Source organism: Lampris incognitus, chromosome 9, assembly GCF_029633865.1.
Source record: "Lampris incognitus isolate fLamInc1 chromosome 9, fLamInc1.hap2, whole genome shotgun sequence".
Taxonomy (NCBI): Eukaryota; Metazoa; Chordata; class Actinopteri; order Lampriformes; family Lampridae; genus Lampris; species Lampris incognitus.
The window spans coordinates 14,693,752-14,720,118 of record NC_079219.1 but is presented as its reverse complement, the minus strand read 5'-3'; the positions used below and the strand labels follow the sequence as shown (position 1 = coordinate 14,720,118).

The window sequence follows — 26,367 nt, the reverse complement described above, 5'->3', positions numbered from 1 at the left end:
TGGAAAGAGCCATTGCTGTTTGTTAGGTTTTTCAAATGTATTTTTGGCGCTTTGAGCAGCACAAGCCAAGTGCCATCCAGTTCCATTGTATTCGAGAGAAAGCAGACATCTCTATGACCAATCTCTCCAAAACGATCTAGATGGATAAACAGCACCACAGGTAAGAGGAAAAACATGTAGTTTTGATTTTGAGGCAAACTGTCCTTTTTAAGTATCGGCCGTACTAAATTGTCCCTAGGTGTGAATGTGTGGGCCCTGTGATGGCATGGCGGCCTGTCCAGGGTGTCTCCCCACCTGCTGCCCAATGACTGCTGGGATAGACTCCAGCACCGCGACCCTGAGAGCAGGATAAGCAGTTTGTAGAATGAATGAATGGATGAATGGATGAATGAATGGATGAATGAATGAATGAATGAATGAATGAATGAATGAATGAATGAATGAATGAATGAATGAATGAATGAAGGTTATAATGTATTAATTCCCTTCCCCCTAATGTTAGAGTCCGCCAGCTTTACTGTGTTTGAAAAGAATCTTAAGCTTTGGTTAAAATCAGTACAAACGTGTAATCACAAATAAATGTCCTTGCTTTAATATTTCGCACATACTTTAGATTTCACTCAGGGTTTTGGTTTTATTTTTATTCAGAGTAGTTACTATATTTTTCTTAGTCAGGAGCAGCCTAGGGTTCTGGATGGAATCAGTCTAGGTGCAACGTGACCGTAGACTGTGTGTTATTTATATTTGTTGCCACTGAATAGGCCAGATTGATTTTTATAGCTGTTGTCATAGTTTGGCTCAGATTGTTATTCATTGATGTTTCAGGTCAGATTACTATTTATATGTATTGTTGCTGAATAGATGAAATCCATATTTATTATGTTGTTGTCATATAGGCCAGATTGCTATTTATATCCACTGTTTTGAATAGATCAGATTGTATTTATAACATTTGAGATTGGTTTTCTGATGTATTGTCATGTTTTTATTTTGTCTTGATTGTTCTTTGTCTGCCTGTCCAACAGTTTTTTATGTATTGTTATGTTTTTACTTCTGGATTAATTGTAGTTTGTTTGTCTACCCGGGGAGTGCAGACGCAAATTAGCTGCCAGCTAACTCTGGTGCAGTTGTAAAATTGTGCGTTGTCCCTGTCAAATAAACAATAAAATAAAATAAATTAAACTAAACTAAATGTTAAATGGCCGGGATGAGAGTTGGCGCCTCCAAGTTGGTCCCCCCGGGTCGGGGATGAGATGCCGCCTCAAGTGCAGGAGTTCAAGTATCTCGGGGTCTTGTTCACGAGTGAGGGTAGGATGGAGCGGGAGATTGACAGGCGCATTGGTGCAGCATCAGCAGCAATGCGGACGTTGTACCGGACCGTTGATGAAGAAGGGGCTGAGCCGGAAGGCAAAGCTCTCAATTTACCAGTCAATCTTCGTTCCAACCCTCACCTATGGCCATGAAATGGGTTTCCTCCGTAGGGTGCCTGGGCTCAGCCTTAGAGACAGGGTGAGACGCTCGGACATCCGGAGGGAGCTCGGAGTAGAGCCGCTGCTCCTTCGCGTCGAAAGGAGCCAGTTGAGGTGGATCGGGCATCTGATTAGGATTCCTTCTGGGCGCCTTTCTTTGGAGGTTTTCCGGGCACGTCCAACTGGGAGGAGACCCCGGGGTAGACCCAGAACACGCTCGAGGGACTACATGTCCCAATCTGGCCTGGGGACGCTTTGGGATCCCCCAGGAGGAGCTGGAGGGCGTTGCTGGGGAGAAGTGGCCTTCTTAGCTTGCTGCCACCGCGACTCGAGCCCGGAGAAGCGGCTGATGATGAGATGACAAAAATGAAACGTCCTTTTAAGGTTCGATTAAAGAAAAAGAAGAGGAAGAAGGGACGATCTGGAAGCGGAAACAGAATTGACGTTACACCGGAATGCGTCCTACACCAGATCTGACGTCAGAGTTGACGTCTTCGTATCGTTGGACGTAAACAAAAATGGCGGACGCCGTACCCGTCGTCTATTTTGCTGTCAGTAACATCCCCGCCGCCTTTCGTTCATCCGACCTTCGAAATTATTTCAGTCAGTTTTTAGAAAGCGGAGCTTTTCAGTGTTTTCACTACCGACACCGACCGGAGGTCCTCAGGGAGTCCGACGTTTCCAGGGGGAGTCGTGGAGCTTCACCTTCCGATGACAACAAGGAGGGCAGCTCGAAATCCTCTGAGACGACCGGAAGCTCGTCGAAGCAAGCCACGAAAACATGCTGCTGCGTAGTCTCGGTGCGTTCCAAGGAAGCGGACAGATTTGTCAGGTTGTACGCTGGGAATCAGTGGATTGACTCGAAAGGAAACTGGCTCGCAAGATGTTGTGTGATCAAGAGGATCAAACTCTCCAGTTACAGAGGTCAGTGCCGACGCTAACGTCCTGCGACACTGAGTCAGTATAACTTCTGCTGTCTTTGATTGTCTTTCGTGTTTGTTTATTCATCGTATAGTCGTTTTTTGTTGTGCCCGTTAAAAGGCGTAATAATGACGTTACACTCGCGTTCTTTTGCAGATGAGCACGTGTTCCCCTACAAAACAAAATCTGAGCAGAGGCACCGGGTGTCATTAACAGAACATTTCACAGAAGCTGACTTGAAAAGCCTGTCGGAGCTAAACCCACCAGCCTTGATGCAGAATGGAAATGTGGGCACACCAGTGAAAGTGTTTCTACAGCTCATCCAATCATGTCGTCTGCCTCCACGCCTCATCCGCAAGTTGGGCCTCACTTTCCCCAAGACCAGCTCCAACCGCCGTTATGGCAATGTGCCCTTTCAATATCATGACACATACGTGATACCGGCCACAGAGGACAATGTCTTCACAGCTGCAGGACATGAAATATCCGGCCCTGGTGATGTCACCACCGCATCTTCAGGACCCAAGCAACAAGCGGACTTCCTTGAAGCGGAAGAGACTGAAGACCAGAGGGAGGAAGAAGAGGATGTGCAGTCAAATGCAGATGATGTGGGTTTAAATACCTTCTTACTTGAGTAGACGAGTAGATTAACTATAAATATGTTATTATTGTCCATGAGAGCAGCATAACTATGAGGAATGACTGGCATTTTCCCAGCACATGACACTTGCACCTTGGTTTCGGTTTGGTTTTAGGATGATGACCGCTGTGAGGAGTGGGAGCGCCATGAAGCTTTGCATGATGATGTGACAAGTCAGGAACGTAGCAAGGAGAGACTCTATGAAGAGGAGATCGAGCTGAAATGGGAAAAGGGAGGCTCAGGCCTGGTGTTTTACACTGATGCTCAGTACTGGCAGGAGGAAGAAGGAGGTAGCAATACAACAGAATATATAACTTTCAAATCTGACTAAGAAAAATTCCAATCCCGTTTCTGATATTTTATTTAATTTACTTTGCACATTTGTTTATGATAAAAAAACATACACAAATTGCATTTATTTGGATTTTTTTTTACTTCTACAGAAATGGCTTATTGTTGATTCAGATAAAAGATTCGTACAAATTATTAAGTGTAAATTTATTTAGTTTGTAGTAAGCCATGAATGAAATATGTTTGCTATATAAGTTAATTAGGCCTGTTTCTACCCCTCTTTCTGTAGATTTTGATGAGCAGACAGCAGATGATTGGGATGTTGATATGAGCATATACTATGACAAAGGTAACTCAAGTGCAGTCTTTTTTTTTAAAACTTTGTTTACTTTGATTAACCAAAAGACCCAAAGAATTATTGCATGAAAGAATTGTTATTGTGGAACAAGCTTTTCTTCTAATCAGATCTCATCCTCCACCACACACAGATGGAGGTGACATGGACTCCCGTGACTATGTCCGCATGCGGTATGAAAAGAGGCTGAGGGATGGCCTTGAAAATATATCAGGGCACAATCCGCCCATTGGCAGCTTTGAAAAGTTTACAAAGGTAGGGCACCTCATGACAAATAATTTGAAAAAATCACTATTACTTTTGGAAATCGTAGCCTTTACCAGCTGATAAGTGTTTTTATGATAAATTTGCCTGGGTTAGGGCATAGGCCGCCGTGTCATGGAGAAACAGGGCTGGAAGGATGGTGAAGGGCTGGGGAACAGCCAGCTTGGGATCCCTGAAGCCCTTGAGAATGAGGGACAGCATCCCAACTGCAAAAGAGGCTTTGGGTAAGTGAAAGCAAAACTCAACACTGGTATTTTTTTTGTATGTAAGTCACAGAACATTGTTATTTCATAATGTGTTGGTTGCTATTGTGCATCTCTCTTTCGTGCAGGTATCATGGAGAAAAGCTGAGTTCATATGCTGTAAAAAAGCCAAGAACAGATTTTCATATCACCACAGTATATGATAAGCCCAAAGACATCGATAAAGGTGATACCTTATTGAGACGTCAACCAAACACCAGTATGAAGTACAGAGGCTGGCAGCCAGGGGGAAGCATTGGACCACGAAGATGATTTTTGTTTTTGTTTTTTGATATAGTCGGTTTTCTAATAAAATGTTTTTTGTCAAAATTATTTCCCACTCGTGTTGATCTATTTCTTATCATATTCAGTTTTTATTTATCAAGTCAATTTCTACATTACCAAGAATGTGAGTTGTTGCATTGGTCAATAGGCATCGGCCCGAAATTTAAGAAAAATGTAGCTATTAACAAAATAAAAAAAAATCAACATAATTTTAAAGGTAAAACTTGGCGTTATGATTATTTTTATGTTCCAGTTCTGGGGCTACAAAAATCAGCGCAAGTAGTCCACATTGTCAAAAGATGTGGAGATCAGCAGTGAGAAAACATCGGAAAGCTAATAACAAACAGCGTTCTGTGTTCACAGGTGACATCGCCATCTTTTATATCAACTCACCTGTTACACTTGGCCGATGCACTTAAAAAGCACAACGCACAACAAAAACGCATGAATGCAGTCGGCCAACAGCGCCAATGGTACGGCAGCCTGTCACGGACCCCTTTTATTTTGACACGCGCTAGAAACAACCCGGAAGCAGTTTCCAACGAATATGATCCATGTAGTTGTGTTTATAGTCGTGTTTAGTTGTGACGGCGGCAGCCGGCTCTCGGGTGTATTCTGATAGTTAACTTTGTAGGTTTGATTTTATTAATAGTGCGTAGCAATAAAACAGACACGACGTAGCGTTTATTTATCGTCTTTAAAATAACATAGCGTAACTCACCAGTTTAACAAACCGCGCTTAAAGTGGTTAGCAAGGTAAGTTAACGAGGTTGCGCCATTAAAACAGAACTACCCAGTTTCTTTCTGCATCGGCTGTCATGTTGACCTGACTGTTAGAAAGCAACGGCAGTGCTTTGCTGCCGTCTCTTGGAGGTTTTTTTTTTAAGAGACACCAGCAGATATAAAGGCATCCTTGTTAGCCCTTTTGAACATCAAGCTTTTGCCTTCTCTGTGAGTGAACCAGGCAGCGTGCACTATGTCCGGCCAGGCGGCGGGATGCCGGCCCCTACGTTTCGGACAGGTGGTCATAGGACCCCCCGGGTCCGGTAAAACCACATATTGCCAGGGAATGCAGGAGTTCATGTCTCACCTGGGACGCAAAGTGGTCGTAGTGAACATGGACCCCGCCAACGAGGGCCTGCCATATCCCTGTGCCGTGAACATATCAGAGCTGGTCACCCTCGATGACGTGATGGAGGGCTTGAAGCTGGGGCCAAACGGCGGCCTCCTGTATTGTATGGAATACTTGGAGGCAAATCTGCACTGGTTGGAGAGTAAGATGAAGCAGCACAGTGACTGTTACTTCCTGTTCGACTGCCCTGGACAGGTGGAGCTCTACACTCACCAGAGTTCTGTCAAAAACATCTTCTCGCAGTTGGACAAGTGGAATTTCAGGGTGAGCTTCCTCGGAGATCGAAGTGAATGTGGGCTGTTCATGTTAAACTGAAAACAATAACCAATATTTTTTTTTTTAAAAAGTCACAGCAAACTGTTCTTGCTGAAGTGATTCGTATGCTCCAAAGCAATGGTGCTGTATGGGGGTGGAAAGTTAAGACCATTTCAAGGGCCCCCAAGGCTACAAACTTTTTATTCGTCAGTGTGATATCTTTTCATGGCCTCAAAATCCCTGCCGGTGCCCCTGGCCTAATGACATTTTGTTAACCTTAATTTTCAGATATCAGAATTGTTTTGTTGTCTGTTTCTTCATTAAGTGTGCTTCACAATCATATTGGTGTGTTGGAGTAAATGAAATACAGCTTGGCTGTTCTTGTACTCTTCTCCTTCACTTTCTCTCTCTCTTTTGTTGTAGCTGGCTGCAGTGCACCTTGTGGATTCACATTACTGTGCAGACCCAGCCAAGTTTATCTCAGTGCTGTGCACATCCCTGTCCACAATGCTGCATGTGGAGCTTCCTCATATCAATGTCCTCTCCAAGATGGACCTGATTGAGCAGTATGGCAAACTGGGTGAGATGAGGATTGTTGGGTAGATCCAGGAGAAAACAGATTTTTTTAAATGAAGAATGAGAGTGTTCATTGAGGAAGTTCATTCATCCTATACCTATTTTTAAGACCCATGCAGTAATTTGGCAACCTGTTTTGGAAAACAGTAAGGATGTGATGTTTATCACCCGTGTCATCGGGATAATTTGTTGATCGGGGGAATTTTTTTTTTCTCTATTCTGGCACAGCCTTCAATCTGGACTTTTACACGGAGGTGATGGACCTGACTTATCTTCTGGATCACCTAGCTGCAGACCCCTTCTTCAAGAAATTCCACCAACTTAATGAGAAATTGGCTGAGGTCATTCAAGATTACAGCCTTGTCTCATTTGTTCCTCTAAATGTGCAGGTAGGACTGTGTTTTTGATATATGCCGACCGATTTTCCATTATTCAATGCAAAAAAAAATATTGATACATTCATGCTACAATCCTGAAGATCACCAGTTATTCAAATAGGGTTTGAGCACAAATCCTATTGAAACAACAGTGCTGTTTTGTTAGCATCTTCCCCACACAGTAAAAAAAAAAAAAACCCTAGCTGTTGTCTTATCCAAAAGGATCCGATTGCATCTTGGGATTGTCGCTATTAAGTATTGTATATTAATGGATCACTGGAATGATGAAGATTAAATATGACCTATCACACCAATACCGTTAAACTTAAACTATTTTGGTGCAATAAAAGGTCTTGACCTTTTGTGTGTGCTGTTGATGCAGGAAAAAGCTGAAATGGTAAACTAACCTCTGTTGCCCAATAACCATTGTATCCCGTGATTTTTGATCTTTGATAACTTAAATTTAGTCTTCCAATGAAATGTGATCCATAAAAGAGGCACATTAATGTAGTACGTAGCCATTTTAGTTTTAACTTCAATTTTGAGTTTGTCTCTCTCAGCTTACTTCAATAGCCGTACCCCCTGTTCCTTACTGAATGGATTGAGAGCTGACAAGTTTTTGTGTCTCCAAACTAATTCTGTTTTATGCCATAGATCACCATTTGCAATGAGATGTTTTTGTGAGTCACAGCTAATATTTTGAAAAATTAAGACCTGTACATTTAGCACACCAATTTACCATTCAAATAAATGTAGTCTTAAGTAACCCAACCAGCTTCTCTTGTCTGCAGTGGACACTCGTAGGACCCCAAGCCAGAGTTATAAAATGTTTGTAAAGCCAAAGTCGGGAGGATAAGTTAAAAAAACAAATTAAAATCCAAAACTTCAAGAGCAGAGTGCTGGATTTTTATTTGCAGCACCTTGTAATAGGACTGCACAATTAATCGAATATTAATCGCGATCACAATTTTGGCTTCCCACAGTTAAATGAACATGATTGACTGCGATATTGATGTTTAAAATGCGTGCTCCACTCAAGGAATGCTCCCTTGTATATCAAATCAAGCGCTTCCTGAACTAACTGCCTGACCAATCACAGCTGTTCACTCTAAGTGCCAACCCTGCAGCGGCAGCCTGTGCAAACATTTTCTGGTTGCGGCTGCAGTCCAGAGTAGATGAATAAGGGTGAAACGAATATCAAATGTCTGGAGCAGAAGGCGAAGAGTTAGTCCCTCGAAATGGATCATCATCCCTTGTTTGGAAATAATTTGGATTTAGAGCAAGTGACGTCAACCAAGAACAAGTCATATGCAAAGAGTGCCGTAGAATTGTGTGCGCGCTACAAAGCAACACAACTAAGCTTTTCAATCATCTGAAAATGACCACAAACTGCAGTACGATGAACGCATGAAGGCCAAGAAGAATAACGTTGCTAATGTTAGCTCACTGAATCCCCATCCCTGTCCAACGTCAACTCAGACATCCATAATGGCAACCCTGTGCAGTGCATCACTGTATCCACCCAGCTCCCAAAGACAGACTGAAATAACCAATGCAGTCACATTCCATTTGGCCAAAGATGTGTGTCCAATAAACACTGAACAATGAAGGCTTCAGGAGAACGGTCAACACTCTGGACAAAAGATGTGTGATCCCCTCATGCATTTATTTTTCCAAAGTGGCCTTACCTGCGCTGTATGCAACACATCGAGGGTAAATAGAGAGGGATGTCACAGCTGTCGAGTACTTTGCGACTACCACTGACCTATGGTCAAGTAGAACAACTGAGCTGTACTTGAGCCTGACAATTCCATTACGTCGACGGTAATTTTAAAATGAATAGTCGATGCTTGCAAACGTCATTTTCCCCACAAGACCACACAGAATTATTTTAAAAGAAAATATATTTTATCCCTAAAATCAATGAATAACCGTGATAAATAATTGTGATTTCAATATTGATCAAAATAATCGTGATTATCATTTTGGCCATAATTGTGCAGCCCTACCTTGTAATTTTATGTACAGACTATTTCAGCCACAATCACTGAAAAGAAATCTTGACATTGAGCAATCTTCTGTTCTTCAGAAGATTGCACAGCTCTGTACTGCATTGCTGGACCACAGTACAACTGTCATTCACTCTAGAATTGGTTCCACCTTAGCGATCATCAAATCTTAAGTCCATTCTAGGTTAAATCAAAATCATATTCCTAAATTAGCCTGTCTGGCTTTTCCTAAGTACCTCTTTATCGAAGAAATGAAACCCCATAGGTGCTGTTATTGAGTACATGATCTAAAAGAATGGCAAAACTAATGCAAGTCTCCATAACAAGGAGATATGAAGCATATAACGGTATTGTTTACTTCTGATATTCTTCTGTAAGAAGTCGGGTTGTTGTGAAGCGTCTAGTATGTTGGTGGTGTTCTGTGCCTGTCACGTCTCACTCTCAACCTTCACTGCTGTCTATCAGAAATGCGAACAGGAGAGCCAAGCGTGCAAATCTCTTCCTGCCAGTACATAGCCTCTCCAACAGCAAGCCCTATTTAGGGCCTCCTCATGGCGACACACGGTAACCGGGTACACTTTGGACCCTGGCCGAACTACAAAGGACTTGGAGGTCTGGCCTATAGACCTGCGGTACTCAGGCCCACCTGCGTGTGGATAGGTCTTGATGCCCATGAACCAGCCCCCCAGCTATGGGTAAAATAGTGCCCCTGCCTAGTGGTTACCTCGGGAGAAGAATAGGCTACAGGCGTAAACCCCTACAGAAAATCAACGTCCACAGTGCCATTTTTTGTTTTTCCTTGCTCTTTTGCATCTGTTTAAGTCAGAGTACTGCTGGTGTCATGTTTGGCTACCGCTTCTCCCTCTCGTAGCACCCCCTTCCCATCCACCTCTGTATGTTTGACGGTTGTCTTGTTTCACCCAGTTTATTGTAAAGCGACTTTGATTGTTAGAAAAGCACTATAAGATTGATTTATTAAAAATATATTGACTGAATACAACCATTTCACTGAAAAGTATTTTAGAATAAGAAAGAAAATGGTGATGCTCCCCAGACTGATTGGCAATGTAGGCTGACCAGTCTTCCAAGAGGGCATAATTCGTTTGATCTGTTTTAGAATGGGATGTGGGTTACACATCACAACCATTCATAGAACTCACCCAGACACTATTGCTCCCACATTAATTTACTGGGTCCAAAATGGCTCCCTTCGAAGAATGGCTGAATAACACAACCCATCCTCCATCTTCATGCTCAAGTAGATCATAGATCATTAATTTTTTAAAATGAAGGTGGGGGGGGGGGTGGCACACATGGACACTTTTTTTTTTAATCTTTGAATTCCCAGCCACTCATCACAGGGGGCACAGGACCCAAATGCAGACAACAGAGACAGGCTGGGATAAAGCAAGGCTTTAATGAACTAAGGTACTTACAGACTGAAGCAACAGGTACAAAAACCACTGAAGGCATGAAGCACCAGGCTAACAACAGAAATATGTCTATAATCTGATCATGAGCCAGGGGGAATGCGTGTGTATATATATATATCAATAGATACACACACACACAGCTGGGGAGCCAATCAGTGAAATGGGGAACAGGTGAGCAAGGCATGGGCAGGAACCGAAATGGCAAGCCAAGTAATGGGGAACAGGTGAGCCTTGGAAACAAACAACCATGACCCCCCCCCACTCAAGGGACCGATTCTGGATGTCCCAAAAGAACGGACCAGGAGCACCAAGTGGTCTGAGAGCAGGTGAAAGGGGCCAGGGATCTCAGGCAGGTGGCCCGAGGGCTGGACCGACAGATGCAACCTATCTGGAGGGTGATCAGGAAGCAGGACTGAAGGGCGGAGCAGCTCCAGCTGATGACCCAGAGGCCAATGATGTGGACAAGACAGCCGCTCAGGGTGCTGGTGGAGCCACAGGAAGTGGGACTGCTGGAGACATGGGAAGCTGAGAGCTGGAACCAAGCAACCTCAAAAGCCCAAAGACAGGTGGTGGATCGAGATCAGGCCAAGCATCAGCAAAGGCTAGAACAGACTGGTTGTCGGCAAAGGCAGCTGACGGCTTGGGAACAGCCTGGTCGTCGGCAAGGGCGGCCGACGGCTGGAGAAGAGGATCAGCAGAGACAGCCAATTGCTCAGGAGCGGGAACAGACTGGGCGTTGGCAGGGACAGGCCGGCCACTCTGGAACAGGAAGGGTTTCCGTAGCGTGGTGCTGGGCAGTGGAGATGCTGCAGTGCTGGGTGGCGGAGACTCTGGGATGCTGAGCAGCTGATACTCTGGAAGCTGAGACTCTGAAAACATAGGAGGCCGAAATGACAGGCTTGTGAGGGACAGGTTCAGGAACAGGGTTAATGTGGGTTTCCACCAGAAAAAAAAGCCAGGGCATACTCCGGGTCCCTCCTCCAGATGGTAGTGAGGAGCTTAAAGACTGGCTCTTCTCTGAGGAAAGTGTCCTTCAACACACTGAAATTCTCCCAAGTATATGGCAGACTGAGCAGATCTGCTGGGTCCATTTTTGGTCAGGTTATGCTGTCACGGGGGGGGGGGGGGGGGGTGCAGGAACAGGACCCAAATGCAGACCATGGAGACAGGCTGAGATAAAGCAAGGCTTTGTTGAGCCAAGGTACTTACAGATTGAAGCGACAGGTACAAAAACCACAGAAGGCATGAAGCACCAGGCTAACATGAGTTAACAACAGAAACATTTTTCTATAATCCAGGGGGAATATATACTGCTGGGGAGCCAATCAGGGAAATGGGGAACAGATGAGCAAGGCAGGGCAGGAACCGAAACGGCAAGCCAAATAAGGGAATGGAGAACAGGAGAGCAAAGCAGGGGCAGCAACCGAAATGGCAAGCCAATCAGGGAATGAGGGACAGGTGAGCAAAGCAGAGGCAGGAACTGAAATGGCAAGCCAATCAGGGAATGGGGGACAGGTGAGCAAAGCAGGGGCAGGAACAGACATGGCAAGCTAATCAGGTAATGGGGAACCGTTGAGCCTTAGAACCAAAACATGAAACAAACAGCCATGACAGTCATAACTTTATTTTTGCTGCCATTGTAATTTAGCAGCTGACAGAGGCTATGGTACGCTTTGGTAGTTGATATAACAAACATTAATACAGCTGCAAGAGCTGAGACTTGAGGCCATACTATGGGATGGACAAAAGCAATGGGGAACTAGAGCTCACGTTTTATCTTAGTCAAAATGCACCCAGAATAACACTGAATCAGACTAAGGGCCACAGCTCTAAATCTTCAAAGGTTGTTCATGGGGGGATGCACAGAATGTGGTCCAACTGATGTTTGGCATGAATTAAACCAGGGTGTCAAAGACTATAATTTTTGTTCAAATGTTCATAATTCATATTCTTGAATAGATTCTTTTTTTTATCCACTCAAAATATCTGCACATGATGAAAGATTGTGGAATTAAGCCAATTATACTTTCAGATCATGCTAGAATTCATTTAACTATTCACTTGGATAAGGAAATCTTTATCTCAAAGCAATGGAAATTTGATACCTCCTTACTTAAAGATAAAGAATTTAAATCTAAAATGCAAGTATGGATTACAAATTATATAAAAGAAAACAATGATCCCATCAGAGAGCCCAATATTATCTGAGAGCTGCAAAAGCCACTTTGAGAGGAGTCATTATTTAATTTATATCATTTAAAAAAAACATGAAAAACTGACGCAAAGACAAGCACTTGAGAGAGAAGTACAAAGAAGAGCAGCATGTCATAAGACCACATCCACAGAAGATAATTGGAGACAATTAACTATAGCCAGAGCTAAACTAAATCTCAACATTTCAAATGAATCACAAAACCATGTCAGACAAAAGCATTATGAATTTGGTAATAATCCAATTAATTACTTGGCCATCAATTAAAGAAGGAGCAAGCAGAAAGGGTTATTACAGCAATTTGCTTCAAAGGCAACAATATAACCCAGAAGAGATTAACCAGGCTTTTTATGAGTTTTATAATGAACTCTATAAATCCCACAGTAACAATTCACAAGATGAACTGGATAACTACCTCCAAAGCATCGGTTTACCTAAATTATCTGAATTACACCTTAATTCACCATTTACAAAAGCAGATGTAGCACCTTTGAGGGTAAACAGATATCTAGGATCAGAGACTAGTTTCAGAGGAGCAGTAGATGAATTAAAACAATGGCAATGATAGACCACAGACCTAGAAATAAGTTTAAATGTTGGCTTTATATAGAGAGGTTCGTAGTTGTAGACACAAACATTAGATTAAGTGGTACCACAACATAGACTTACATAGAAACATGGACGTTCAAATCACTCAGCTCACAAAATTCTCCAGTTTCGTAGGAAAATATGTGTTATACTCTTTAGTTTCTCAGTTTAGTTTGACTTAAACCTATTTAGTTCAAAAGATAATGCTTTGATTTAAGGGTCCTTCAAGTTCCTATTTTAGGTTTTTGCTTCTATTTCTCTTTATTTTCTTTGAGTTAACTGTTTATTTTCTCATTCTATTGTACTTTATCCCTCTAAGATATTTTAAGCTTTTAATCCTAGTTAGTTCTCCTAGGTTCAACCTTTTGTTTGTTTACCTTAACCAGAAAACATAAATATTTACAATATTATAAATTATATGTAAATTATATATTAAATTATATATTATAAATACACAGTAACACAGTCATCTGTATTACCAGTATACCTCAAAACTAAAATAAATAAAATTAAGCACAACTTAAATCTTAAATACAAACTCAAAATTTCACCATCCAGTGCATAACCAATAACTTCAGATTTCACAAATCAACGCAATAGTCCCTTGTTTAAGACTCTTGAGCTGTCCATAAGCACCCACTGCGGTTTGCAGCAATCTCCGGAAAATAATGTCTCAGTCCTACCACCTTTCCGATGAAACGGAGCAATGTCCTTATCTGTAGTAGGAGGGTAGGTACTGTTCACAGAAGATGATGTCTATCCAGCTTATCCCTCCTTTGGGTGGCTTGCCATCTTGTTTCCACAGCGCGGGGATGCAACGCCAAACAAATTCTTCAACCCCAACAAAATTGGCCTGTTGTGTAACAGTACAGTATACATAAAAATAAGTTAGTCTTTCTTCTGATAATTAGTTTAACTGAAATACCTGAGTGGAGTTTTACAACCAAAATACATGCTTTTATCGATTTAGTTCACACACACACACATATGACAATTTAGTACAGCTGATTCACCTGACCTACGTGTCTTTGGACTGTGGGAGGAAACCGGAGCATCCGGAGGAAACCCATGCAGACATGGAGCGAACATGCAAACTCCACAGAGGCTGACCCAGGACGACACCGAAGGTTTGACCACGCCCGGGGCTTGAACCCAGGTCCTTCTTGCTGTGAGGTGACTGCGCTAACCACTGCGCCACCGTGCCACCACAACTTAAATTTAAATTTTAAATTAAACAAATTAAACTTAAATTTTTGTACAACTATTTTAGTACCATTGTTTTTAACCTTATGGACATTTCTAACAACATTTAAGATGAAACCATAAACTTATTTAGTTATTTATTAACTTATATTGCTCTTATTGACTGTAACCCTTTTAAAGGACTTTTGTTTACCTAGGTTACACACAAGTTCTGGCTACTGTTTAATTCTGGTTAATTCAGTGCCTCCAAATGAAGCCCCAAGGCCAGATGGCTTTCTGGTCAAATTTTATGAAGAACTGTGGACTGACCTTCACCCTATTTTATCTCATTGATGAATAATGTTTTATTAGAGTAGAATACTCCATCCATCTATGAAAAGCCACATATTAGTGTGTTACACAAAAGTGGCAAGGACCCTTTAAATTGTTCCTCATTTAGCCCGATAAGTCTCCTTGACCACGATTATAAGATCATTACTGAGTTATTAGCAGAAAGACTTGAATTTATTTAGCCTAAATCAATTAATCTGGACCAGTCAGGCTTTATAAAAGGGAGATATTTTGTTGACAATATAAGAAGACTCTTGAATGTAGTAAACTATTTGGACATCTGCTGGAGACCTGCTCTGCTTCACTGTTTAGATGCAGAAAAGGCTTTTGACGGGGTTGAATTCAGTTTTCTTTTCTGTGTTTTACATAGATTTAATGTGGGCTCTAAATTCACCGAATTGATCAAATCAATATACAAAGGTCCTAAACCAACAGTTATCACTAACAGTAGTTCCTCTGACTTCTTATCAACCAGAGGGATGAGATAAGGGTGTCCATTGTCACCTTTGCTTTTTGCATGGGTGATCGGAACAATTGGAATCATGTATTCGTGCATGCTCAGTAATCCGGCTAAGAAAATCCAAGAGAGTTGAATCAGTTCATCTGGATAAAACGTTTATTGACAGATGTGTTTCATCACTCACCCAAGTGACCTCTTTGGTCTAAACTGACTGCAGGTATCCCCACTCTTATAAACAATACAGTTGCTTAAGGACCGAAACCAACAATCAGTTTCATATGCAAATTCATGTGCAAATATGGGCGTGACCATTAACTAGAGTTACAGTGGTTATGTGTACTATTCACAGAGAATTATGGCCTATTGTTTGCATGATTAACTCAATGACCTATAACATCTCTTAAGTTTCTTGCATCTGTTCTTAAACCATTGGTTGGCGGTAATGAACATCACATTCACAACACTATGGATTTTGTGGATAAGGTGAGGGACATTATGGAACGGGATGAAACAATGGTCTCTTATGATGGTAAATCTCTCTTCATGTGTGTTCCTGTTGATGAAGCAGTGGCGGTAGTCCATATGAAATTAAAAAATGACCCCACCCTTAGCAATAGGACCACCCTTAACACTGACCAAGTGTGTTTGCTCCTGAAGCTGTGTATTCAGGCCATGTACTTCACATAGAGGAGGCAGTACTTTAGGCAGAGGCATATGTGTGCTATGGATTCCCCAGTCTCACCTATAGTGGCCAACTTGTATATGGAGGTTAGTGGAAAAGGAAGGCTCTGATGTCCTATCCAGGGACACCCACCACCTAGCCATTGGTTCAGATTTGTGGATGACACCTGGGTTAAAATTAAATCTCAGGGCGTACCACACTTCACCGACCACATCAACTCTGTGGACAACCTCACCAAGGAGAATGTGAAAAATGACAGGCTACACCCTTCTTAGACTGTGAAATTGCAATTGGTGATGGGGGACATTTGATTGTTGATGCTTCCCGTAAACCAACACATACTGATCAGTACTTAAGGTTTGACTGTCATCATCCACTGGAGCACAAACTAGGAGTCATCAGGACACTACCACCGAGCTGACAGTGTCCCCACCAACACAGTGGCCCAGGAAGGGGAGAAATCCCACATTAAACAGGCCCTGGTTAAGTGTGGTTATCCTAACTGGGCATTTGTTAAAGCCAGGAAGGTGCCCAAAAAGTGCACCAGCCGATCAAAGAGAGAACAGCTGCCTACGCGTAAACCAGCAGTGATTCTGTATGTGGCGGGAGTGTCTGAAAAGTTGAGACGCGTATTTTCCAAACACTGTCTCAGTTTCTTTCAAACCCCAAAACACACTGCACCAGAAATTGGTTCACCCCAAGGATCGGGTCCCCCGGCACAAACAGAGCAATATAGTGTATGCTGTTACGTGCCAGAAGGATTGCTGTGACTTGTACATTGGGGAAACTAAACGACGCTGGCCAAGAGGATGATACAACACAGGAGAGCTAACACATCAGGCCAGGCCTCCGCAGTCTACACCCATCTACAGGCCAGTGGCCACTCTTTCAAGGATGAGGATATGGACATCCTTGATAGGGAGGAACGCTACTTTGAATGGGGAGTCAAAGAAGCCATCTATATGAAGAAGGAACAACCATCCCTGAACCGAGGGGGGAGCGCGTAAGAGTACATCTGTTGCCATCTTACAATGCTGTGATTGGCAACATTCCCATTGTAACTGTAGTTAATGGTCATGCACATATTTTCATATGAAACTGATCGTTGGTTTCAGTCGTTATGCAACTGTATATAAGGGTGGGGATACCTGCAGTCAGTTTAGACTGAAGAGGCTACTTACATGAGTGATGAAACACATCTGTCAATAAACATTGTGTCCAGATGAACTGATTCAACTCTCTTTGACATCGGAATCATGTGTGTGAGACAATACATACAGTACACAAAATATCTCTATACACAGATGACATAATTCTATATATAACCAAGGTGTCCCCCAGAAAAGTTGTTAGGCCCGGTGGCAAGTGTCTTTATTGACGGGGGCCCGGCATGGCCAGTGACTGATGGCAGCATTAATAGGGCCCTGTAGTTTCTGTGATTACAGAATCATGGACAGAATCACAGCATTGATAATTTAAAAAAGCTATAACACAGATTCTAGAGGGCCCTACATTCAGTCAGTGCTAAAAGCTGAATGGAAAATCAAAAACATGACTACATAATGTGTTGTTATACGTTAGTCATTTACTCAACACATTTTGAAAAATCAACAACTATAGCAGAGTATTACAAAGAATATGAAAATGTTCAGTCTTTGAATACTGTCTTTTCAACAGCAGTACAAGAAATTAAATTAAACTAAATACTATCAAAGACGGCATGATGGCACAGTGGTTAGCGCGGTCGCCTCACAGCAAGAAGGTTCTGGGTTCGAGCCCCGGGGTTGGCCAACCTTGGGGGTCATCCCGGATCATCCTATGTGTGGAGTTCGAATGTTCTCCCTGTGTCTGCATGGGTTTCCTTTGGGTGCTCCGGTTTCCTCCCACAGTCCAAAGACATGTAGGTCAGGTGAATTGGCGATACTAAATTGCCACTAGGTATGAGTGTGTGTGTGTGTGTGTGTGTGTGTGTGTGTGTGTGTGTGTGTGTGTGTGTGTGTGTGTGTGTGGGGGGGGGCTTTGTGATGGCCTGGTGGCCTGCCCAGGGTGTCTCCCACCTGCCTCCCTCCCAATGAATGCTGGGATAGGCTCCAGCATCCCTGAGAGTAAGATAAGCGGTTCGGATAATGGATGGATAATATCAAAGTTTTTGCACTCCACCAAAAATTGAAAAAAGTGCTGCTTGGCTACTGATTCTTACAGCCTTGGAATACTGGGCACATTTCAACAACAACAAAATAAATTAAGATAAAACATATCAGTTTTTGTACTTTACAAAAAATTTGTATTCAAGTCCTGATTGGCTACTGTGCTAGATCAACCAAGAGAGGGAAAAATCGACACTTAGTGCTGTTAGCTTGTGATAATTGGAAGTGTCAAGTGTTGAACATCTCTCTATACACAATGAGGGTAAAGAATACTGATTTCAAACCTGCTGTTTTCCTCTAGTGCATGGTGAGCTCTCCAACATTATAGCTATGATTCCAACCGAGCCGCCCCACTGTAACTGTAGTGTAAAAAAAATCTTAAGAATTTATTAAAAAAATCCCAGATATTTAGGCCCAACGGGGAATAAATTTAGGTCTGGCGGGCCACTGGGCTTGCAATACACTGGCGGAAACCATGTATAAAAGATCCAGAAAACTCAATATTATTTTTATATAGTAGAATAGAACAATTTGGAAGATACTCAGGATATAAGATAAATGATAACGAAGCCAATGCTTGTCTCTTACATATGACACAGGCAGGAAAATTTTATAAGTCTTGTCCTTTTAACTGGACACCAGAGGGTTTGAAATGCTTGGGAATAAATATTATAACGCATTTAGATAATCTGTTCAAAGAAAACTATACCCCCCCCCCATAGATAAGATCAAAATGGATTTGTGTGAATGGTCCACTCTACCATTGTCTGTGTTGGGAAGAATAAATGTTATAAGAATGAGTGTTCTCCAAAGATTTAATTTCCTTTTTCAGTTGTTACCATGTTATTTATCTGCGGCATTTTTTAAATCTCTGAACAAATATATTTAAAAATGTATCCGATGAATTAAAAAGCCAAGGATTAGTTTATTGAACCTCATGAAACCAGAGCCCGTGAGGGGTCTTGGTCTCCCCAATCTCCAGTATTACTTTTGGTCAGCCCAATTAGTATCATGGTTATTGTAGATATTATGGGTCCAGATGGAAGCCAGGTTTTTCAATCCCTTGCCTTTGGGCTCTCATATTTATTAAACACTTCAATAAGATAAAATACACGGATCAGTGTTTCACTGTTTTCAACTCAATTTAAGCCTGGAAGGATTGTATTGAGAAACCGATATTTCCATCTATTCTCCTATCAATCGCATGCACTTCCCCGATGGCCTCACGGTCACGTTATCCCACTTCTGACACCAATGTAGCGAATTCGGGGGGCAGCCGGGGACCACCGCAGCTGGTACGCGAATCCGGGTCTCCCGCTCCACGGGCGATTACGTTAACCGGTCGACTAAAGGGTCCAACCCGTTAGCCAAAGGCTAGCAAGTCAATCCGTCCGTGATCATTACAATATGTATACCAAACAGTGGCAGCAGCGGCCAGAATACAATCAGTTGGCATGGCAGCCTATTAGATTTTAAATAATGTAAGCGGTTATTTTTTTGCCCGGGGCGGGATTCGATGCGGGGTGTACTGCACCACAAGGCGACATCACTAACCGCTCGGCTAAAGGGTCAGATCCGCTAGTTAGGGACTAACGTGTCTTATTAGTAGTTTACAATAATTTACCAAATTAAGCTCTCGTGTAGGTCTTTCTTTGCCAAGTAACTCCAACTTTTCATTAAAAGTTAATCTTGAAAACAGCGTGGATAATAAATTCGTAACAATGTCCTCCTCACTAGCGGTAACATTACTCTTAGCTTCCACCATGAAACAGCAGGCTAACTAGCTAGCTATTTTATCGGCGTTTTTCTCTCTCTCGCTAGTTTGTGATTTGTATCTCCCCGCAGCAGGTGGAACTTGACATAAAGTTAGCAATAACAAAACCCACCCATTTAGATGGAAGATATGATTGGTTGATTTTACTGTCATTTGAAATTACTCGTTGAATTTACTATTGCGTGGACCTCTGCATTTTCATAGTCGTCATAGAGGCAGCAAAATTCTGAAGGGGGGGGCGGGCAAAGGAGCTTCTTTCATTTAACCCTTCACATTCCAACACAAATTCGAATTGGCAGGTTTGAAGATATACACTGATGTAGCTTTTACTTGTTGGAGAGCGCTGAAAGAAGAGTAGTACTATTCTCACTGCCAGAAGGGGGAAACAAAACTTCCACACTACAGGTTTAAGTTTATCCATGAATTCTATCTCCTATAAGGATGCAAAAAATGTCCAAAGATAACTCACCAAATTTTCCTAGATGCAAAGCTAAAGAAGGAACATTTATGCATCTGTTTTGGCAATGTGATCTTTTGAAAAGTTTCTGGAATTTGATTCAGTCCTTCGCTAAATCAGTTTTGGAAATAGAATTTGATTTAAACCCTTGTCTCTATTTATTAAATTATATGCCTGATTCTCAATTAGATTAAAGAAAATGCAGAGTATTCATTCCTAAGAAATGCATACATCAGCTTTGGAAAAATTATTCTCCTCCAACTTTTAAACCAAATACCAGAATTTTTACCATTAGACATTAACTCTAGAAAAATATTATCTATGGGGCGGCATTGTGGCGCAGTGGTTAGCGTGGTCACCTCACAGCAAGAAGGTTCTGGGTTCGAGCCCCGGGGTAGTCCAACATTGGGGGTGATCCCGGGTTGTCCTCTGTGTGGTGGTTGGATGTTCTCCCCCTGTCTGCTTGGATTTCCTGCGGGTTCTCCGGTTTCCTCCCACGGTCCAAAGACATGTAAGTCAGGTGAATTGGCTATACTAAATTGCCCCTAGGTATGTGTGTGTGTGTGTGTGTGTGTGTGTGTGTGTGTGTGTGTGTGTGTGTGTGTGTGTGTGTGTATATGTATGTGTGTGTGTGTGTTGGCCCTGTGTGATGGCCTAGCGGCCTATCCACGGTGTCTCACCGCCTGCCACCCAGTGACTGCTGGGATAGGCTCCAGCATCCCCACGACCCTGAGAACAGGATAAGCGGTTTGGATAATGGATGGATGGACGGAAAATATAACCGTGGATATATTTTTCAAGAGCTTTGGTTCCCGTTTTACTTAACTGGAAAAAAATTCTAGAGATGATTAAAAATTGACTTGGACAATTTCTGGGCTTAAGCCTGTATGGATATTGGTACACCATAAATTATGGCCATATTATGTTATTATTACTCAGAGCTTTGTTGCTGTTTTTGATTTTATTTTTGTTGTTTTGGTTCTCTTATACACAACCTTTGTGTGTTTATACGTGTGTGCATGCATACATGTTCATGTGTGTGCAGGCACCTATGTCAAAACAAGTATATTTTTCTATACTGAAAGTATATTGTTGGTATAATAAGTGTGTTCAATGTATATTTCTATACATATGTGCTTTTCTGAGGGTATACTGGCAATGTATATTTGGTGTTTCATTTCACGTATAGTGTCCTGATCATTAATATGCTGTAAGTGTAATCCAATTATACTTAAGGGTGGGTACACCTGAGATGTTTACAAAACATAGGTTGTATTTTAGTGAAATTTTTAAAAGTGTACTAATTCGGTAGGCAAAAGCAACTAAAAACACATCAATAGTATAACTACTAAATTTAAGCACATTTTGAATACAACTATTAACATACCAAGTACAGCTTGAGTTGTCTCAATTTAATACAGCCTTGGTGTGCTTTCTGAATGTATAATAGTGCAAGTTTCAGGTAGTGCAGTTTCAGAAAATATACTTAAATATACCTTTGTTTCATTTTTATTTTGTTTTGTTTACTTGGGCCTATGGGGGTGGAGGGGAGGGAGGGGGATATGAATATATGCAGTGTACTGTTATGTTGGTACGATTACCCAATGGTGCTGGTTATTGTACACACATTGGAAATTTAAAAAAAAAGACTATCATTGAATTATGATAGGACTACTTGTGTTACTATAAGTGCTGCTTATAGTTGCTAGAAATATCATTACATAATTTCTGTGCAATATAAAGTCCTTGTTTATTTTTAGTGAAGTTTATGTCGGGTCATGGGAAATTGCAGGAATTTAAACCAACATCAGTTTCTTTTTATCTCATGCCACCCTTTTACCACTCCAGGACAAAGAGAGCATGACTCAGGTCTTACGGGCAGTGGACAAGGCCAATGGCTACTGCTTTGGAGACCTGGAGGAGAGGAATCTGCAGGCCATGATGTCAGCTGCTGTGGGGGCAGACTTCCAGTTTAACTCATATCCTTTCCCAATCAATGACTCATTGTGACTGTTTTAAGATTAAACCTTACGCAGTAAAAACAACACTCTAAATTCCCTGCTGTTTTGCAATGACAACACCATATTAACTGAAACTCGAATGTTATAGCATGAATTCTGAAACTTTGTCTTTGTTTGTGCGATTTCTGGATCTGTTTTTTCTTAACGTTTGACCTTGCAGGACTCTGGGAGTGCAAGAGAGGTATGTTGAAACAGGTGAAAAGACCATGGAGGAGGAAGTGATGGACCTGTGAATTACAAAATTCAAATGAATGCACATAAGAGAGGCCTTTTTAGCTTTGGTTTTACCAGAGGATTCTTGGCAACACTCTTCCGAATCAACCAGAATTTCTCAAGAGTTTGTACAAAAAGCTTTGAGGAGATGGGGAACCAAATTCAGGCACTGCGGGCCCTTAAAGGCTACACCAGACCTTGTAAAAAAATAACAGTAAAGCACATGCTGTCCTTTTTTCCTGACTGAATAAGCCAACAAAGTACACCCAAGACAGAAGGGCATGGCTTCCAATTTTTCTACCATGGTCCTCAGATGAGAGCATGGATATGGTCGATAAAACACAACACATTTTGATTAAAAAAAAAAAGACAGATTTACAGTTGTAAAGCTAAGTTATTGTTTAATCAGGGCCAATATTTTCAAGTCGGCTCAAAGGAAGTAAACCCCCCCTTTTTCTCCCCAGTTGTATCCGGCCAATTACCCCACTCTTCCGAGCCGTCCCAGTCGCTGCTCCACCTCCTCTGCTGATCTGGGGAGGGCTGCAGACTACCACATGCCTCCTCTGATACATGTGGAGTCACCAGCTGCTTCTTTTCACCTGACAGTGAGGAGTTTCGCCAGGGGGATGTAGTGCATGGGAGGATCACGCTATTCCCCCCAGTTCCCCCTCCCCCCTGAACAGGCACCCCGACCAACCAGAGGAGGCGCTAGTGCAGCGACCAGGACACATACCTACATCCGGTTTCCCACCCACAGACACGGTCAGTGTCAGTAGGGATGCCCGACCAAGCCGGAGGTAACACAAGGATTCGAAATGGCGATCCCTGTGTTGGTAGGCAACAGAATAGACCGCTGCGCTACCCGGATGCCCCTAGGAAGTATATTCATATGGCCCACAACCTGGTTAATATAAAATGACACCATGTTGCTTGTGAATATAGTCAGTGCTTTTTTTTTTAGCTTACAAAAACCTATATTGTTAAAAAATAAAAGGTTTGTTTTTTGCATTTGTGTTTGCGTGTGCGTTTGTTTGTCTGTTCATGTCTAATCTCGCATACTACTGGACCTATCGGCCTGAAATGTTTTGTGCACAGTTATGACTGTATGATGAAACTTTCGTGGTTGTGGTGACTTAAAACCTTTGAAGAACGTTTGTTCTCGTTTCTGCCACTCCCTCTCTTCATTCACTCTCTTGCTCACTCGACCAATGCTGGATTGGCCAGCGACATGACCATAAGTTATGAAAAGAATTTTGACTAACTCGGGGCACCCCGGTGGCTCACCTGGTGGCGTGCGCACCACGTAAGACTGAATCCGTCGCGCAGCAGCCTAGGTCAAATCCCTCCCGGGCCCTTTGTTGCATCTCATCCCCTCTCTCTCCCCTGCCTTCCATTCTCTCTACTATCACTGTCAAATGAAAGTGGGAAATGCCAAAAAAGTAATCTTGAAAAAAAAACTTTTTTGATAATCCAAAAACCGTGACAGCCATGGATGTGAGTCACGCATGCACGATCGCAAACCGTTCACCCAACTTTATTATATTGTGAAAATATAGACGGGGATAGGGTTAAACCAAAATGTTTGCATAGCATTCCTTTTCTTTTTGGAAAGTGGTAGACATTGGTAGACATTGGCGGCCTAGGAGGCTGCGCATCCACAGACTGACAGGCAAAACGTTTTTATCAGGTGGATTTTTTTTTTCATATTTCCGGTTCAGTTGACTTGGGCACTGTGCAAAAGTCTAATAATGGCAGGGGGGGAAAACACTGGTTTTTCAGTCTTATGTGCATGTATCTGTCTGCTGCTAATCTCTCATACTACTGGGCCTTTTAGACTAATAATATTTGTGCATAATTATGACTGTATGATGAAGGACCTCTTGTGGTTATGGTGATTCAAAACCTGTTTTACACGGCAGTTGAGTGCTACCCCCTCAGCTGGTTTTTCGACTTAAGTCCGAGCATCAGAGGAGGGAGGGCAGATACGCCTGGCAGGGATCTGCAAGCTACTAAGTACACTCTTCTAGAGTTACACTCTTCTTTCCATCATACATACTTGTCACTAGAAATGGGCACAATGTTCAGTGTTAATTGTTCCGTAATTAAGCAGAAGTGAAAATATCTGGAAAGTGAGTTAAATCGTGTATTCGTATGATCTTTTCCATAAATCATACGCAAGTGGTAGAATATAATTGGATTTGACAATAAGCAGCTAAGAGTGCAACGGGGTGGAATCAGGCTCCTACAATAAAATACTACCCTACCTAGAGTTCATATTTTATACTCACAATGCCAAAATATTATATGAAATATTAACGGCAGCGTTCCTTAAATTTGCATGGCAGCAATGTCCTTAATTTTGTAGCGCAAACCATGAAAAAACTAGCTGTGATTTCAGCAACATATTGAATGAGACTGAGCAGGGCATACATGTGTCAACAAAATGGTATAGAGAGGTTTTTGTAAACCCCAGTTTAATGTCTTTAAAAAGAATGACAAAAAATCTTTGTTAAATATCTGTAAAAATAAAGGTCACGGGTTTAACTAGAGAATTGTCGAGCTTTAAAAACAATGTAGACATACTTTGAATACAACTGCCCAACTTTGGTCACTGTTTCACTACAGTGACTGGACAAAGGTGTGAAATCTGAGCTAAATAGTAATTAGGTGTTAATGATTTATCATGTGAGGGGCAGCCGGTACGCAAACGTCCCAAAAAACCAACAATATTTCGGTGGAGGAAGTAATGAATTGTGCAAATAACTCCCTTAATTTGAGGCGTCGAGCACGCCCTCTCTCCATCCAGCAGATGGCGCATGTGTCTCCGAATCCTCTTCCCAGGACTCCACTCCGGCTTTTGTTGGCAACCGGAGCTGAAAAATTAAGTCAGGCGGGGAGAGGAAGCCACATTAAATCTGTGTTTCTGCACAACTGGCCCTGTGTCTGGTCTCTGGGATGGAAGACCCTGTCTTTCTAAGCAACTAAAACTATTTTTAAGAACAGAGATTAGCCCTTACATTTTGTGTTCCTTTCTATTGGGGGATCTAGATTAAAGTTGACATCCCTTTTTAAATCCACCGTAATCATGCTGTGAAAAGCAAACGCCTAGGCGTCCTTACCACAGACATGTACTGCGGGATTACATGCACGATTATATGAGCACTATTATATTTGGACAAAATTACGCGTTATTCGCCTCAGGAGCACCCATTGGTGCTCGGGCATGACTGTAGATACGTGTAAATGCAACGTGGTCAACACTGAGACAGTCGACGTTCTGCCTTAGACTCGCAATCTTGTCTGTGCATTAAGGGGGTGTGTCAGGGAGAATGTTAAATTGTGTTCCGATGTTTGTACATGTGATCAAGTATGCCTCCTCACTGGTACTTCCTGCATTTTCCTTTAAGCCCCCTAGAGGTAGATGTGTGTGATTGTATGTGTATGTGCGCTTGTGTGTGTGTGTGTGTGTGTGTGTGTGAGAGAGAGAGAGAGAGAGAGAGGGCAAAAGGGAGGAGGGAGAATCAAAGAGAGCGTGATAGTGTGTGTGTGCGTGCGTATGCGCGCGTGCGTGCGAGAGAGCGAGACAGAAAGAAGAAACTAAAAGACAGCGTGTTGTCCCACCTGTATCCAAAACCAAATTCCAAACAGTATCGCTCATTTACATTGTTTTAAAGATATTCGTTGGCATTTCCGCTTTATTTGGTTGTGATAGAGAGAGACGGGAAAGGCAGAGGATGACGTGCAGCAAAGGGCCTGGGCAGGATTTGAACCCAGGCCGTTGCGGTAAGGACTCAGTCTTGATACGCGCTATACCAGGTGAGCTACCGGGGCGCCCTAAGGCCTTCTTTTTTCTTTTTCTCGTTTTAATCTGAAAGGCCTTTTAAAAGTCTTACAGAGAGTACTTACCACCATTCCACCCTTGGCTCATTTAAACATTTGTATATGCATACCCCCCTTTTGTGACCAAGATATCTGCGTTAATTTGAGGGCCAGAATGGGAAGAGTTTGCAAAAAAAAAAAACGGTCCATAC

The 26,367-nt window shown here is 42.3% G+C and overlaps 2 protein-coding genes across 2 annotated transcripts; both read left to right on the top strand.

Annotated features, from left to right (window-relative positions):
• Nucleotides 1-449: 449 nt before the first annotated feature.
• gpatch3 (G patch domain containing 3) lies at nucleotides 450-4,485 on the top strand. The gene is made up of 7 exons (XM_056286187.1): nucleotides 450-2,393; nucleotides 2,547-2,998; nucleotides 3,146-3,320; nucleotides 3,611-3,670; nucleotides 3,810-3,931; nucleotides 4,037-4,164; nucleotides 4,272-4,485. Exons 1-7 carry the CDS (start codon nucleotides 1,988-1,990, stop codon nucleotides 4,453-4,455), a joined length of 1,527 nt encoding a protein of 508 aa, XP_056142162.1. The 5' UTR covers nucleotides 450-1,987; the 3' UTR covers nucleotides 4,456-4,485.
• Nucleotides 4,486-5,060: 575 nt separating this feature from the next.
• On the top strand, nucleotides 5,061-23,317 carry gpn2 (GPN-loop GTPase 2). The gene is made up of 5 exons (XM_056286319.1): nucleotides 5,061-5,863; nucleotides 6,278-6,434; nucleotides 6,659-6,819; nucleotides 21,951-22,081; nucleotides 22,284-23,317. Exons 1-5 carry the CDS (start codon nucleotides 5,444-5,446, stop codon nucleotides 22,354-22,356), a joined length of 942 nt encoding a protein of 313 aa, XP_056142294.1. The 5' UTR covers nucleotides 5,061-5,443; the 3' UTR covers nucleotides 22,357-23,317.
• Nucleotides 23,318-26,367: the final 3,050 nt, after the last annotated feature.